General features: G+C 47.7%; 1 protein-coding gene across 1 annotated transcript; it reads right to left on the reverse strand.

Moving 5' to 3' along the window:
• Positions 1-11,488: 11,488 nt before the first annotated feature.
• LOC308519358 (olfactory receptor 2Z1-like) lies at positions 11,489-12,451 on the reverse strand (the record flags this gene model as incomplete). The annotated part of the gene is made up of 1 exon (XM_081091323.1): positions 11,489-12,451. The coding sequence occupies one exon, from the start codon at positions 12,449-12,451 to the stop codon at positions 11,489-11,491; it is 963 nt and encodes a 320-aa protein (XP_080947449.1).
• Positions 12,452-13,658: the final 1,207 nt, after the last annotated feature.

The following is a 13,658-nucleotide window of genomic DNA, read 5'->3' on the forward strand; positions in this document are numbered from 1 at the left end:
CCATAACCTACATATGTGCCCGGGCCGGGAATCAAACCCGCAACCTTCTTGGAGTATGGGACGATGCCCCAACCAACTGAGCAGCTTGGCTGGGGCTGCTATAGGCTCATTTTGGATGAGGGGTTGAGAAAAAGTGGATAATATAATCAGTAAATCTACTTGTCTTGGCACATGGAAACTGCATTACACACATCAAAATAGGCTGGAAGCTAAAGAGTCAACCTAGTAAAACAGAAAATGTTAGTAAAGCACACGTTCTTTTTATTTTTTTAAAACCTGCTTAGTGTTGAAATAATTTTAGATCCACAGAGAAGCTGCAAACACAGTACGGAGAAGTCTCATGTGTCCTTCACTCAGCCTCCCCCAATAAAAACATCTTACAATCACATAATGACATATAAGAGATATAATTATGTATTATATAACATATCCATATATAATTATATATTTTATATTAATGTATAAAATCACATATAATTATATATTTATAGTATAATTATCAAAACCAGCACCGTGACTTTGGTACAACACTGTTAACTGAAGACTTTTTTTGGAGTTCACCAGCTTTTCTATGGACTCAGTTGCTTTGAAATGCTCTATGAAATTGTGTTACTTGTGTAGTTCACGTCACCGGCACCACAGTCAGAAAACAGAACTGTTCCATCACCCAAAGACACCCCCTTCTGCAGCCCCTTGGTAGTCCCCCCCCTTCCCTGACCTGTGGTGACCTTAATCTGGTCAACACAACCCCCATGATTTTGTCATCTTGAGAATGTCCATAAATCATATTCTCTGGTATACTACCTGTTGAGATTGGCTTCTTAAACTCAGAACAAGACTCTGGAGAACCACTCAGGTTGTCTGTGTCAATAGTTCATTCCTTTTCACTGCTCAGTATTATTCCATTGTGTGGGTGGACCGCTGTTTCTTTAGACATGTTGTAGTTGAAGGAATTTAAGTTGCTTCTAGGTTTTGGCTGGGAACGTGTTTCCATTTCTCCAGGGTAAATACCCAGAAGTGAGATTGCTGGTTTATACGAAGTGTAAGTTTAACTTATAAGAAACTGTCACGTCATTTTCCTGCGTGGCCACACCATTTTGCAGCCCCACCACTAACGTGTGAGAGTCCTGTTCGCACTGCACCCTTGACAGCACTTGGTATTGTCAGTGTTTGGTTTTAGTCATTCTAACAGGTGTGTCATGATATCGCATCACGGCTTTCATTTGCATTTCCCTAATGGCTAATGATGTCGAACATCTTTTCATTTACTTTTTCATCACCGGTATATCCTTTTTGGTGAGGTGTTCAAATGTTCAAGTCTTTTGTCCATTCTCTAATTATTATTACTTGAAAAGTTTTTGGAAGATGAAAATGAACCTGAACCTAAGTTCTTCAGTTTTCTCCCTACACAAAGTGCCACTATATGGCATGATTCCATATGATTCTATATGTGCGTGTGCATGTGCATGTGTGCATGTGTGCATGTGTAAGCACCTTTCTCACTGCAGTCTGTGAATGGCGACCTCTTGAGGTTAGTGCAGTGCACAACCTGCTCCATGTTTCCTAGCAACCAGTCTGATTCTCATTGGAACAACTTGCCTGCCCTCCCTGCCCTACTTCCACAACAGCTGCTGCTGCTGTTCTCTGGCCGTGGGATGTAGCCCAACCTCACCTGCTTGGCATCAGGGTTATTTAAAACACTAGTAGCCCGGTGCACGAAATTCATGCACTGGGGTGGGGGCGGGGTGGAGAAAGGGCCCCTAGGTCTGGCCTTCACCCTCTCCAATCTGAGACCCCTCAGGGAATGTCCAACTACCTGTTTGCGCCCACACTTTTAACAGATAACAGCTCCATTGTTGTTTCTTTCTTATGCTTAAAACCATTGGAATTAGTAGGTGTTCAAAGTGTGTATACATTTTGGGGGACACCCTGTATATCTCTAGTCAGTGGTGAAAGAAACCAACAGCAGATTTGGAACCCCCAGACAGGGAACCTCGCTCACTCCCCACATGTCTCCCCACTTCACTTTCCACCTTCGTGGGCAGCAGAAGAATCAACGTTTCCTCTCATTAATTCAGAAAAGCACGTCCTATCACCCGCTGCCCGGCAGGAGTGCGCTAGGCCCCAAGCAAGCGAGGCTCAGTCAGGGCAGTCTTCGCTCATGGGTGCTGGCACCCAAAGTGCACATTCCTCCTCTACAGTCACCCCGACTATCCCATTGTTTCACTGAGAGGATGGAATTCCTCTCCGCCTCTGGGTTCTTGATCTTGAACACTGACCGAAGGCACCTCAGCGAGGGCCGCCCGTGCCCACCAGGTGTGTCTGTCTGCACCTGCTCCCACCTCAGCACCTGCATTAACCCCCCAGAGGTGATCTCGTAGCTGCACTGGCCTCCGTGGAAACAGGGCATCACCACTCCGCCCTCTCACTGTCATCTTACAGGCGCCCACTCTCAGCACCCAGAACACCCAGACACTCTCCAAAGGACGTGAGAGCATCAGAGGGGATGTGTACACATCCTGTGGGGGTGTTAGGCATGCCGGGTTGATGGAAGTGCGGTGGAGAGGCGGGGGGAACTTGTGCACGCCTTGGTTTGCAACTGTTGCAGGTGTGGGAGGGTGACAGTGTGCTGGGGGATGTTTGCATGCCAGGGGGGTTGTTTGCATGCCAGGGGGGGATGTGCACACCGGAGGCCTCTGGCTTTGCAGATCCGCAAACCCCCGTGGTGCGGCCAGGAGGACGTCAGTCTGGCCCACCACGGTGGCTGTCCCTGTGATCCTGCACCTTCTGGACCAGGAGGCAGGTCTTGCACAGCCACTCCTGGGCGCTGATGGCCTGCAGGCGCTACTTCAGCTCAGCCTGCAGGCTCCGCTTGGCGCGCTCACAGCTGTCACCACCGCCATGTGGGGAGTACAGGCCGCCCTCCGCCGGCCTGCCTCCCCTGTCCAGAGGCTCTCTGCACTGCTCACCTGCCCAGAGTGACTGGGGCTGGGCGGAAGCCAGGCGTCCTGCCCTGCCCAACCCTGGCCGATCCGCCCCTGTGGGAGCTGCTGCCCCGCCGGGAAGGGTCATGAATCCGGGTCCCGGGACCGCGGACAGTCTCAAGTGCTGCCCCCCACCTGGCAGGGTCACAGATCCATGTCTTGGTCCCATGGACAGCCTCAAGCACTGCCCCCCGCCCAGCAGGGTCACAGATCCGGGTCCCGGGACCTTGGACAGCCTCAAGCACTGCCCCCCACCCGGCAGGGTCACAGATCCGGGTCCCGGGACCGTGGACGGACAGCCTCAAGCGCTCCCCGCCGACCGCCAGGTCATGGATCCAGGTCCAGACTGCAGACAGCCTCAAGCACTGCCCCCCGCCTGCCAGGTCACTGATCCGGGTCCCAGACCACGGACAGCCTCAGGCATTGCTCCCCGCCTGGCAGGCTCACAGATCCGGGTCCCAGACCACGGACAGCCTCAAGCATTGCTCCCCGCCTGGCAGGCTCACAGATCCGGGTTCCGGACCACGGACAGCTTTTCCCATTGCCGCCTGCCTTCAGTATGCAAATTAGCCGCCATATTGTTGCTTCAGGGTGGGGGTCCCCACTGGGGTGCCTGGCCAGTCTGGGTGAGGGGATGATGGCTGTTTTCAGGCTGGAGGGCAACTGAGGCTCCCAACCTCTCCTTTTTTTTCTTTTTTTTTTTTTAATTCTGGAATTTATTTACCTTCTATGGCTGTCACTGGAGCTGAGAGCCGGTTTTAGCTCTGAGGGTTGGCTCCAGCTATGAGAACTCTGCTGCTGAAAGCAGGGATCTGGGTTTGTTTGGGTTCTATAATTGTAACACTGTTGTGATCCTGCTGGCTGAAGCCCGGCTGGCTGAAAGCAGGTTTCTGGGGAATGTTTACCTTCTATATTTGCAACAATGTTTCTTAGAGTTGTAGCTCAGAGGCTGGCAGCAGCAGGCGGGGAACCTTGGCTTCCTCCATCACTGGAGCAAGCAAGCCTCCTGTTCGCTTCAGGCGCCTGGCTGCCGGCCGCCATCTTGGTTGGCAGTTAATTTGCATATCTCCCTGATTAGCCAATGGGAAGCGTTCGGGGCCACGGTCAATTTGCATCTTTCTCTTTTATTAGATAGGATGGCTTCAGCTGACCTTGCCAGTCCCCTGTGTAGTAGTTCCCACATTCTCTCTGTCCTAAAACCATGCTTTCTCAAGCCTCAAGACCTTCACGTATGCAGTCCCTTCACTAAGAGTGCTCCCAGCCCTCCAGACCAGTGGTTCTCAACCTGTGGGTCGCGAATCCTTTGGTAGTTGAACGACCCTTTCACAGGGGTCACCTAAGACCATCCTGCATATCAGATATTTACATTATGATTCATAACAGTAGCAACATTACAGTTATGAAATAGCAGCGAAAATAATTTTATGGTTGGGTCACAACATGAGGAACTGTATTTAAAGGGCCTGAAGGTTGAGAACCACTGTTCCAGACTAACGATTCCTCATACTCTGTTCTCCAGGCCAGGTGCTAGACTCTTCTTTCCTCAGAGACATTTCCCCTCTTCTGCTCATCAGCCCTGGGACTCGCGTTTTGGCCCATCCCTAAGCATTTGGGCTGGGAGTGTCTGTGTCCAGCTCTGTGCTCCCACCACGAATGGAACTTCCAAGGGCCGAGCCTTGAATGGAGCTTTCTCTACTTTCCCAACACTGCTCAGCCTGGGGCTGGGCACAGAGGGTGGCAGGAGGACAGGCATTGTTGTTGAAACAATAAGCATGAGTTTCAAAGAGGACCATGTGAGCCGGTATTCACATTTTTGTAATGGCAGCATATGAATTTTTAATTAGGTGGAAAGACTATAAGAACAGGTCCACATGCTCATTTATCTGTTCATTCATTCATTCATTCATTCAATTTTTATTGAATGACTACCATGTGCCAAGCCCTGGTCCAAGTGAAGAAAGCATTCGCCCCTCACCCAGCTCACAGTTGAGTGGAGAAGAAAGACAGAAATCCAGATTTTCACAAATCATAAATTTGTGGTTATAATGTGACATGGGCTATGAAGCATGTGATGCTAAGAGAGAGGGTAATAGAGGCCCAACTTGTGGTCAGAGAAAAGCTGAAGAGGCGACTCTGAGATGAGACATGGAAAATGAATGGGAGTTTAGTTGGCCAAAGTGGGAAGGGACATGATTCAGGCCAAAGAAACAGTATTTGTGAAGGCAGGAGGTTAGGTGGGGCATCCCTGGGCACCTGCACTCTTAGGCATCCTGCCCTGCCTCATAGCAAACATACTAAAAATCACCCACATTTTAAATATATATATTTTATTGATTTTTTACAGAGAGGAAGGGAGAGGGATAGAGAGTTAGAAACATCGATCAGCTGCCTCCTGCACACTCCTGGGGATGTGCCCGCAACCAAGGTACATGCCCTTGACCGGAATTGAACCTGGGACCCTTGAGTCCGTAGGCTGACGCTCTATCCACTGAGCCAAACCAGTCAGGGCAAAAAACCACCCACATTTTACCTATTCCTTCCTCTGCATAAAAAAACATTGAAAGAATGGTTATACCCTTTCTTTTGAAATTATTTAGGTGCCATGAAAAACTCATTTACTCACTGTGCATCTACAGGGATTATTGCAAATGGAGAACACCTAATCCACAGATAACTTTTCAACGTAATGACGTTTCGGGTAAATGTGAAAACCAACAGTTGACATCGTGTTGCCTGAAGAAGAGATTTCATGGAAACGTTTGATTTGGACTTATCAGTCTTGTTTTTATGTTTTCAAATATCAGACTGTGGTTTTAAATTTTGTCGAACAATTTCAGAGACTATTTACTGGAAAACCTGCTGGTGTGGTGATTTACCAGCGCCTCACAGCGTCCTAACGGGGAAACTCACCCTGTGAGGATGCGATCACACGCAACAACTCGGGACAGCAGAACAATCAGCGTAAGCCACGGGTGGCCTCCGAACTCATCCTCTTCTCTCATAGTTGTCCCATCTCCCTGAAACTCAAATTCAATGAGAAGGAGTGTCCTCCCTCAACACAGCATCCCTTTCCCACACTTCTCTGACTTTGCACCCAAAGTTCCCTCTCCATTCTTTTATTTGTTTTGCCATTACTCCTATTCTTTAGAGGAAGACTTTGAGGCACAGAGAGGTCAAATTGCTCAGATATTTTTTTGTTCCAAAGCCCACTCTATTAATCATTACAATACTGGAGCCAGCATAGCTTACATATATGAAGACTTTCTGGTCCCATGTATACAATATGAAGACTAGTCAGGGCTCTGAGAGGCAAAGTCACCTGCCCAAGGTCACACACAGGTTTGGTTGACTCCAGAATGCTTGCTCCTTCTTTCTGCTTCCACCTGTTACCTCTCCCCCTGCTTATCTGGCTGGCACACTAAGTCTAGGGTGGCCCATATAATTCTGTTTTCTGGTTCTGGAGATATCTGTTGAATGGTGAGCTGGTGGCATGGAGAATGGAGTCTGGGGTTTGGAGTGATAGGAAGGTAGGCCTGCAGTCTCTCAGAAATGAGCTTTAGTGCTCATATCCCAATCCCTGTGCCCTGGGTGAGCCCTGAGTGCATTGTTAGAGACCCAGATGCCAAGTAAGTGTGTGCCCTCGATGGAACCACTGCCAGATGTGGCCTCGTGAGGAAAGCAAGCAACACTCATCCGTTCTTTCTTTTTCCTTTTCCTCCATTTCTGCTGTCCCCGGGGTGGTGAGAAACCCTGATCTCTGAGGCACTTATCCGGGGGAGAACTTCCCCCAAGAACCCTAGAAATAGCAGAAATCCCCGCGGGGGAATAGGCCTCCTGGAGAAATTTGGGACCAACCTACTTGATTTTGAAACACTGGCGCCCCCTAGTGATTGCTTTGGAGCTTTGGAGTACACAGCACGGAAGAGTCAGAGATTACCGTAATGGAATTGAGGAATAAATTAATCTACAGCATTTATATTTATTTCTTCTTGATGAATTTAGCTTTTTATCATTGTGAAATGTTCTTCTTTATCTCTAATAATTACCCTTACTTTCGAGTGTGCTTTGTGTGGTGTTAATACACAGTAGTCCCCTTTATCCGCCGTTTCCTTTTCTGTGGTTTTAGTTACCTTCGGTTAACCACGGTCAGAACATAGTAAATGGAAAATTCCAGAAATAAACAACTCATGAATTTAAAATTATGCGCCATTCAGAGTAGCTTGGGTGATGAAATCTTGCACCGCCTGGCTCCACCCCTCTCAGGACGTGAATCATCCCTCTGTCCAGTCTATCTACGCTGTATATACTACACCCTTTTTAAGATGATTATTTCATGATTTGCTTTTCATACTTTTACAAAAAGTTCACAGTCAAGGAAACTTGAATGTCCACGAAGCCTATAAAAAGATGTCTGTCCTCACTAGAAATCAGGGATATATTAAAAGTAATACAATGAAGAAATATAATTTTCTTCCAGGACACTGGCAAAAATGTGAACTTTTATCATTCAAAATGTTGATGACATATTTGGGGAAGCGAACACTCTCATCCATGGGTGGCGATTTTTGCTGTGACTATCTATGTATATAAAAGCCTAGTCAACTATTACGACTGAACGACCGGAATGACCAGTCAACTCGCCGCTATGACACACATTGACCACCAGGAAGCAGATGCTCAACTCAGGAGCTGCACCCTGGTGGTCAGTGCGTTCCCACAGCCAACCTCCCGAGGTCCCTCTCCCTGACTGGTCCCTCCCCCTGGCCAGCAGGTCCTGATCCGCCCCAATCAGGACTGGCCAACCTCCATCGGTCTCTCCCCCAAATCCGTTCCCCTGGCTGGCAGGTCCTGATCGGTCCAACCCTGATTGGCCTGGCCCCAATCAGGATTGGGTGAGACGGCCACAATCGGCCCTGATCACTGGCTAGGCCTAGGGACCCCACCTGTGCATGAATTTGTGCACTGGGCCTCTAGTCTATTTAAAAAAAAATGTGTGCACTTTGTGATGAAGCAGTTCATCGTTTAGAGATTTCAACTGTGCATGAGAAAGAAGAAGGAGAGAGGGAGTTGAGAGACCCAGTATTTCTTTTCTTTTTTGTAAGTTTTTTTAAAAATATATTTTATTGATTCTTTTACAGAGAGGAATGGAGAGAGACAGAGAGTTAGAAACATTGATCAGCTGCCCCCTGCACATCTCCCACTGGGGATGTGCCCGCAACCCAGGTACATGCCCTTGACCGGAATCGAACCTGGGACCTTTCAGTCTGTAAGCCGACGCTCTATCCACTGAGCCAAACCGGTTTCGGCGAGAGACCCAGTATTTCTGACAAGGTCAGTAATGCCGATGAAGGACGAGGAAGAGCCACAACCAGGCTCTTCATTTTCCCCACTGAACATGGTGTAAAGCCTTCACTCTTCCTGCAATGTCCATGAAATGTCTAAGAAGTAAAACCAATCAGCCCTTACTCTTGTCCACGTTCCCTTCACTGCAGCCAACACAATGGAATATTTCTAAAAAGTATTTTAAGTTTGGGGAGGAATATACACATCTCTGGTTTATTTTTTAATTTAAAGTCTATTTCTTATAACTTCAGGGAAGTTATGCTGGACTTGGCAAAAACAGGGGGAGAAACCCACAGGAAGGGCGATGGAGGTCCTTCTGGCTTAATCTTGCTGGTTTGGAAAACTGCATAAAACATCCCCTCCCCACCCCACTCACTTGCTCAATCCTTAGAGCAGCAAGACCATGATGAGGGCTTCCAGTTTTCCCTTGACCATCACCTATCCACCTATGGCCTCAGAGTGACCCGCCCAATGGGAGGCACGAGAATTCTCGCCACAATGATGTATCGCCTCGCCTTGATTTGTTTTACTTGCTGTAAGTCTTCAAGAGCCACAGCTGGAAGCATTGTGAAACATGGACTTGAATCCCAGCTCCCCAATTTCCTAACTGAGGGATCTTGGACATGTTTCCTAAACTCCCAGTGTCTCAGCTTCTCTGTTTGTAAATAAGACAATAATAGTATGTACTCATAGTGTTGTTGGAGTATATGCTATGATAGCAGAAAACCCTGGTGGCTTTACAAGTAAAAGCTCATTTATCACCCACATAAATTCTAATATAGCCATCCCTGATATAGTACAGTATTGTAATGATTTTATACTGTAGTAAAGTTACAATATTCTTTTAAAAATTTTAAATACATTTTTATTGATTTCAGAGAATAAGGGAGAGAGAGAGAGAAGTAGAAACATCAATGATGAGAGAGAATCATCGATTGGCTGCCTCCTGCACACCCCCTCCTGGGGATGGAGCCTGCAACCCAGGCAAGTGTCCTGACCAGGATTCAAACTGGGAACTCCTAGATCATAGGTCAATGCTCAACCACTGAGCCACGCCAGCTGGGCAATATTTTTAAAAATTTTAATCACATTTATTGGGGTGACATTGGCTAATAAAAGTATATAGGTTTCAAGTGTATAATTCTATAATACATCATCTGGAGATTGTATTGTGTGTTCATTGCCCAAAGTCAAGTCTCCTCCCAACATCATTTATCCTGCCTTTACCCTCTTATACCTCCCCCACCCCTTTCCCTCTGGTGATCACCATACTGTTGTTTGTGTCTGGGTGGGTTTTTTTTTTGGGGGGGGCTTAATTCCTTCACCTTTTCCATCCATCCCCCAACCTCACTCCCCTTCGACAGTTGTCAGTTGTTCTCTGTATCTATGAGTCTGCTTCTATTTCCTTTGCTTGTTTATTTTGTTCATTAGAGCCCACATTAAGGGGAATCATGTGGTATTTGTCTTAAGTTATGATATTACACTGTAGGATAGTATACTACAGGTAGCATTCCTGATGCCTATATTGTCTGGTACCAGCCCACTTTGAAAATAAGGCTTGAGCTTGCGTGTGGGCTTGGTGGCACAGTTCAAATATTTAAAAGGCCCCACTCAACAACTCCGTTCTTCAACACACACACCACCCCACTCATAATTGGTACCTGCCATTCAAGATGTTTAGGCCCTGGCTGGTTTGTCTCAGTGGATAGAGCATTGGCCTGCAGACTGAAGGATCTTGGGTTTGATTTTGGTCAAGGGCATGTACCTAGGTTGCAGTCTCCATCTCCAGTTGGGGCGCATGCAGGAGGCAACCAATCGATGTGTCTCACTCGAATCAATGTTTTCCTCTCTCTGTCTCTCCCCCTCCCTTCCTCTTTCTCTAAAACTCAAGGAGAAATATCCTCAGGTGAGGATTAACAAAAACAAAACGCTGAGGATGACATGCCAACTCGGCCTTTGTATGCATAGAAATGGCTCTTAACCCAATGATACATTAGATAAACATCTCTTCAAAGAAATGGCCAGGAATATACCATTCCCAGGCAATCCTTAATTGAATAATCTTAATTCTCATTCCCCTTGGTGGAATAAGAAGTTTAAAAGTGGCAACATCCAATCTTACATTGCCCTGACGTTCATTCAAGAGTGAGCTTCACCATCTTACATCTCTGCTCTATAATAACTGAGATGGCAAAAGTAACGTATGCTTGCCCTGGCCAGTGTGGATCAGTTAGTTGGGCATCGTCCTACGCACCGAAAGGTTGATGGTTTGATTTCCAGTCAGGACACATGCCCTGGTTGCAGACTCGATCTCCAGTAGCAGGTGTGCAGGAGGCAACCGATCGATGTTCCACTCTCACATCGATGTTTCTCTCTCTTTCTTCCTCTGCCTCTAAAAACCAATAAAAATACTTTTAGAAGAAGTAACATGTGCTTGGGTTTCCCAACCAGGGTCCTCTTGGGGACAGTCTTCCAGTTCTGTAAAACCTAAACATGACTCAGACAAAGACACTGCTAAGAACCAACACAGGCAGGCCTGTCCCAGCATCCCTGTCAGAGCACCAGCACCTGAATCCCTGTTCTTGCTTGGATTTTAAGGGTTGGATCTTACACCCTTCACTCACTGTGCAGAAAAGCATAAGAATGGGTGTAAGGCAGGAAGCTAATAGGTGGCCAAAATATCCCCGAGCTGGGGTCCATATCTGATGCTGGGCTGTCATGCTTATAGTAAATAGCTCCTTCTGTTTAAAACTAAATAACCCAACTCCTCCTCTTGTCTAAGTGACTGAGATCATTATGTTTGTTTTCTACAAATCCCAAGACAAAAAAGTGAGTCTGGGAGGAGGAAGGGAGCTGGCCACAGGAAGCCTTGCACCACATGGACTGCAAATGAAAAAAAAAGATCTTAGATGTAAAAGAGGGTCCCATGCCCTGACCAGTTTGGCTCAGTGGATAGAGCGTCAGCCTGCGGACTGAAAGGTTCCAGGTTTGATTCCAGTCAAGGGCATGTATCTTGGTTGCGGGCACATCCCCAGTAGGAGGTGTGCAGAAGGCAGCTGATCGATGTTTCTCTCTCATCGATGTTTCTAACTCTCTATCTCTCTCTCTTCCTCTCTATAAAAAATAAATAAAATATATTAAAAGAAGGTCCCTTGGACAATTCAGCACCCCCTACGAGGTCTTCTGTTTGATCTGAAACCAGTTCTGCCAAGGACCTTGACCAAAGCCACTCGAACTTCTTGGTTCCTCAGGCTGTAGATGAGGGGGTTGAGTGTGGGGGTGACGAGGCTGTAGAAGAGAGAGACCACGTTGTCCTGCTGTGGGCTGTGGTACGTTCCTGGCACCATGTACATAAACACAGCTGCCCCGTAAAAAAGCCCCACCACAATGATGTGCGAGGAACAGGTGGTGAAAGCCTTGTGTCTGGCCTCAGCTGAGCGCATGCGGAGAACAACCCCCAGCACGTGGCTGTAAGAGGTGGCAATGAGGGACAGGGGCAGCAGCAAGATCAGCACCCCCGAGATGGACAGCACCAACTCATACACAGAGGTGTCCGCGCAAGAGAGCTTCAGCAGAGCGGGCAGCTCGCAAAAGAAGTGGTCCACAGCGCGGGAGGCACAGTAAGGGAAATGCAGGGTGATGGAGGTCTGGATGGAGGCCACCAGCACACCTGACAACCAGGAGGTGCCCACCATGAGCAGGCAGACCTGACGTCTCATGAGCATAGGATAATGCAGGGGGTGGCACACGGCAACATAGCGGTCATAGGACATAAGGGATAGCAGAACACCCTCAGAGACACCCAGCAGCATCAGGAAGAACATCTGAGCTGCACAACCTCCAAAGGAGATGGAACCTTCTCCCTGGCGGAAGTCAGCTGCCATCTTGGGGATGGTGACCAGTGGAAAGCCAACATCCAACAGGGAGAGTTGGCTGAGCAGAAAGTACATGCGTGTGTGGAGCCTGGCGTTGGTGTGGATCAGGAAGATGAGGACGGCATTGCCCAGAAGGCCGAGGGTGAACATGGTGGCCACAAGGGAGAACAGGACCAGATGCGGCTCTGAGTGGCTGAAGAGCCCCAGGAGAGTGAAGTCCGAGGTCACTGATTGATTCGATCCCCCCATCCCCGGGGAGGAATCATTCATCTGCAGAAAGAACTGGATATTTGGCAAGAAGTCTCACTGGGGGGAGTTCCACCTTCCAAACCAGCTGTAATTGTTTGATAGTGGCTGCTGGAGTCTCTTGAGAAGGATGGTGAGTACATGCAGTGTCAGTAAGAAAAGAAAATACTGCTATTGATTAATTATGTCTGATATAATCAGGAGATTGAGAATCGTAAAATGATTCCCTGCTCTTGCCGTTTCTTTGTAAAAGTCTTGCCTTCACCCTCCAGGCAAGTTCTGTTCACTAATCCTTGTAGTTAAACTGTCTGTTCTCAAGCGAGAGGATACAAGTCAGCCCCGCTGGAATACACTCCATTCCAGATACCCCGGGGACAAAGCAGAGGTAGGATTCTGTAGAATATGAAGTAGGGAGATCTTGTCCAAATGACAGGGGGTGATGAGGATGGATTGAAAATGAAGTCCAAACTATAAGGAAATTCTCATTTCCAAATTCATCGGGAGGGCCAATGTCTGGAAGGACTCATCGGTGAGATGACGTTTAGAATATGCACCTAAATTCAGGCATCTGCACTGGAAAGGGACATATGAGTGACAGGGGTTGGCACCAAATGGTCTGGAGTGGTGAGTGAAAAGTTGTCCGGAATATCAGGCATCATTTTGAGGCTAAATTTCGTAGGGTAGGAGTGGAGAATATTGGGCTCCGTGTCTTAAGGGCCCAACAAAAATCTGCTGAATGAATGCAGTAAACAAGGAAGATGAGGGATCAGGGGGGCCTGCCCCCCACCCCATTGTCCTTACCTTCGATGTCGCTTTGCAGGGAAATGCAGGTCATCCTGGCATATTGTTCAGACCCGCCACCTCCACACTGAGAACTTCTGGGCCGAAGTGGCCTCTGTTGCCATCATCAGTGGGAGAGAACAAAGATGTGTATAGAGAAGTACAGTGGAGCCAGCATTTTAAAACCAGGAGGGTTCAACCTTGCATAGGTCCTTGCAGAGGTCTGCTTTTCCAGATGTCCAAAGGCGGTGAGCTGCTTAGAGACCAAGAAGGGTCAGTGTTGGGTGGGTGTCTACTCAAGACCCTCTGGTGCCCAAATCATTGATCATACTCACCTTAGATAGCTTTCATCTTTTCTGATTTGATTCCCTCTAATCATGAAACTCGGTCAAGGTTTTTTCCCTTGCCTAACTGCTGACTGTCCCCTTCT

Source organism: Myotis nattereri (assembly GCF_964212035.1).
Source record: "Myotis nattereri genome assembly, chromosome: 5".
Taxonomy (NCBI): domain Eukaryota; kingdom Metazoa; phylum Chordata; class Mammalia; order Chiroptera; family Vespertilionidae; genus Myotis; species Myotis nattereri.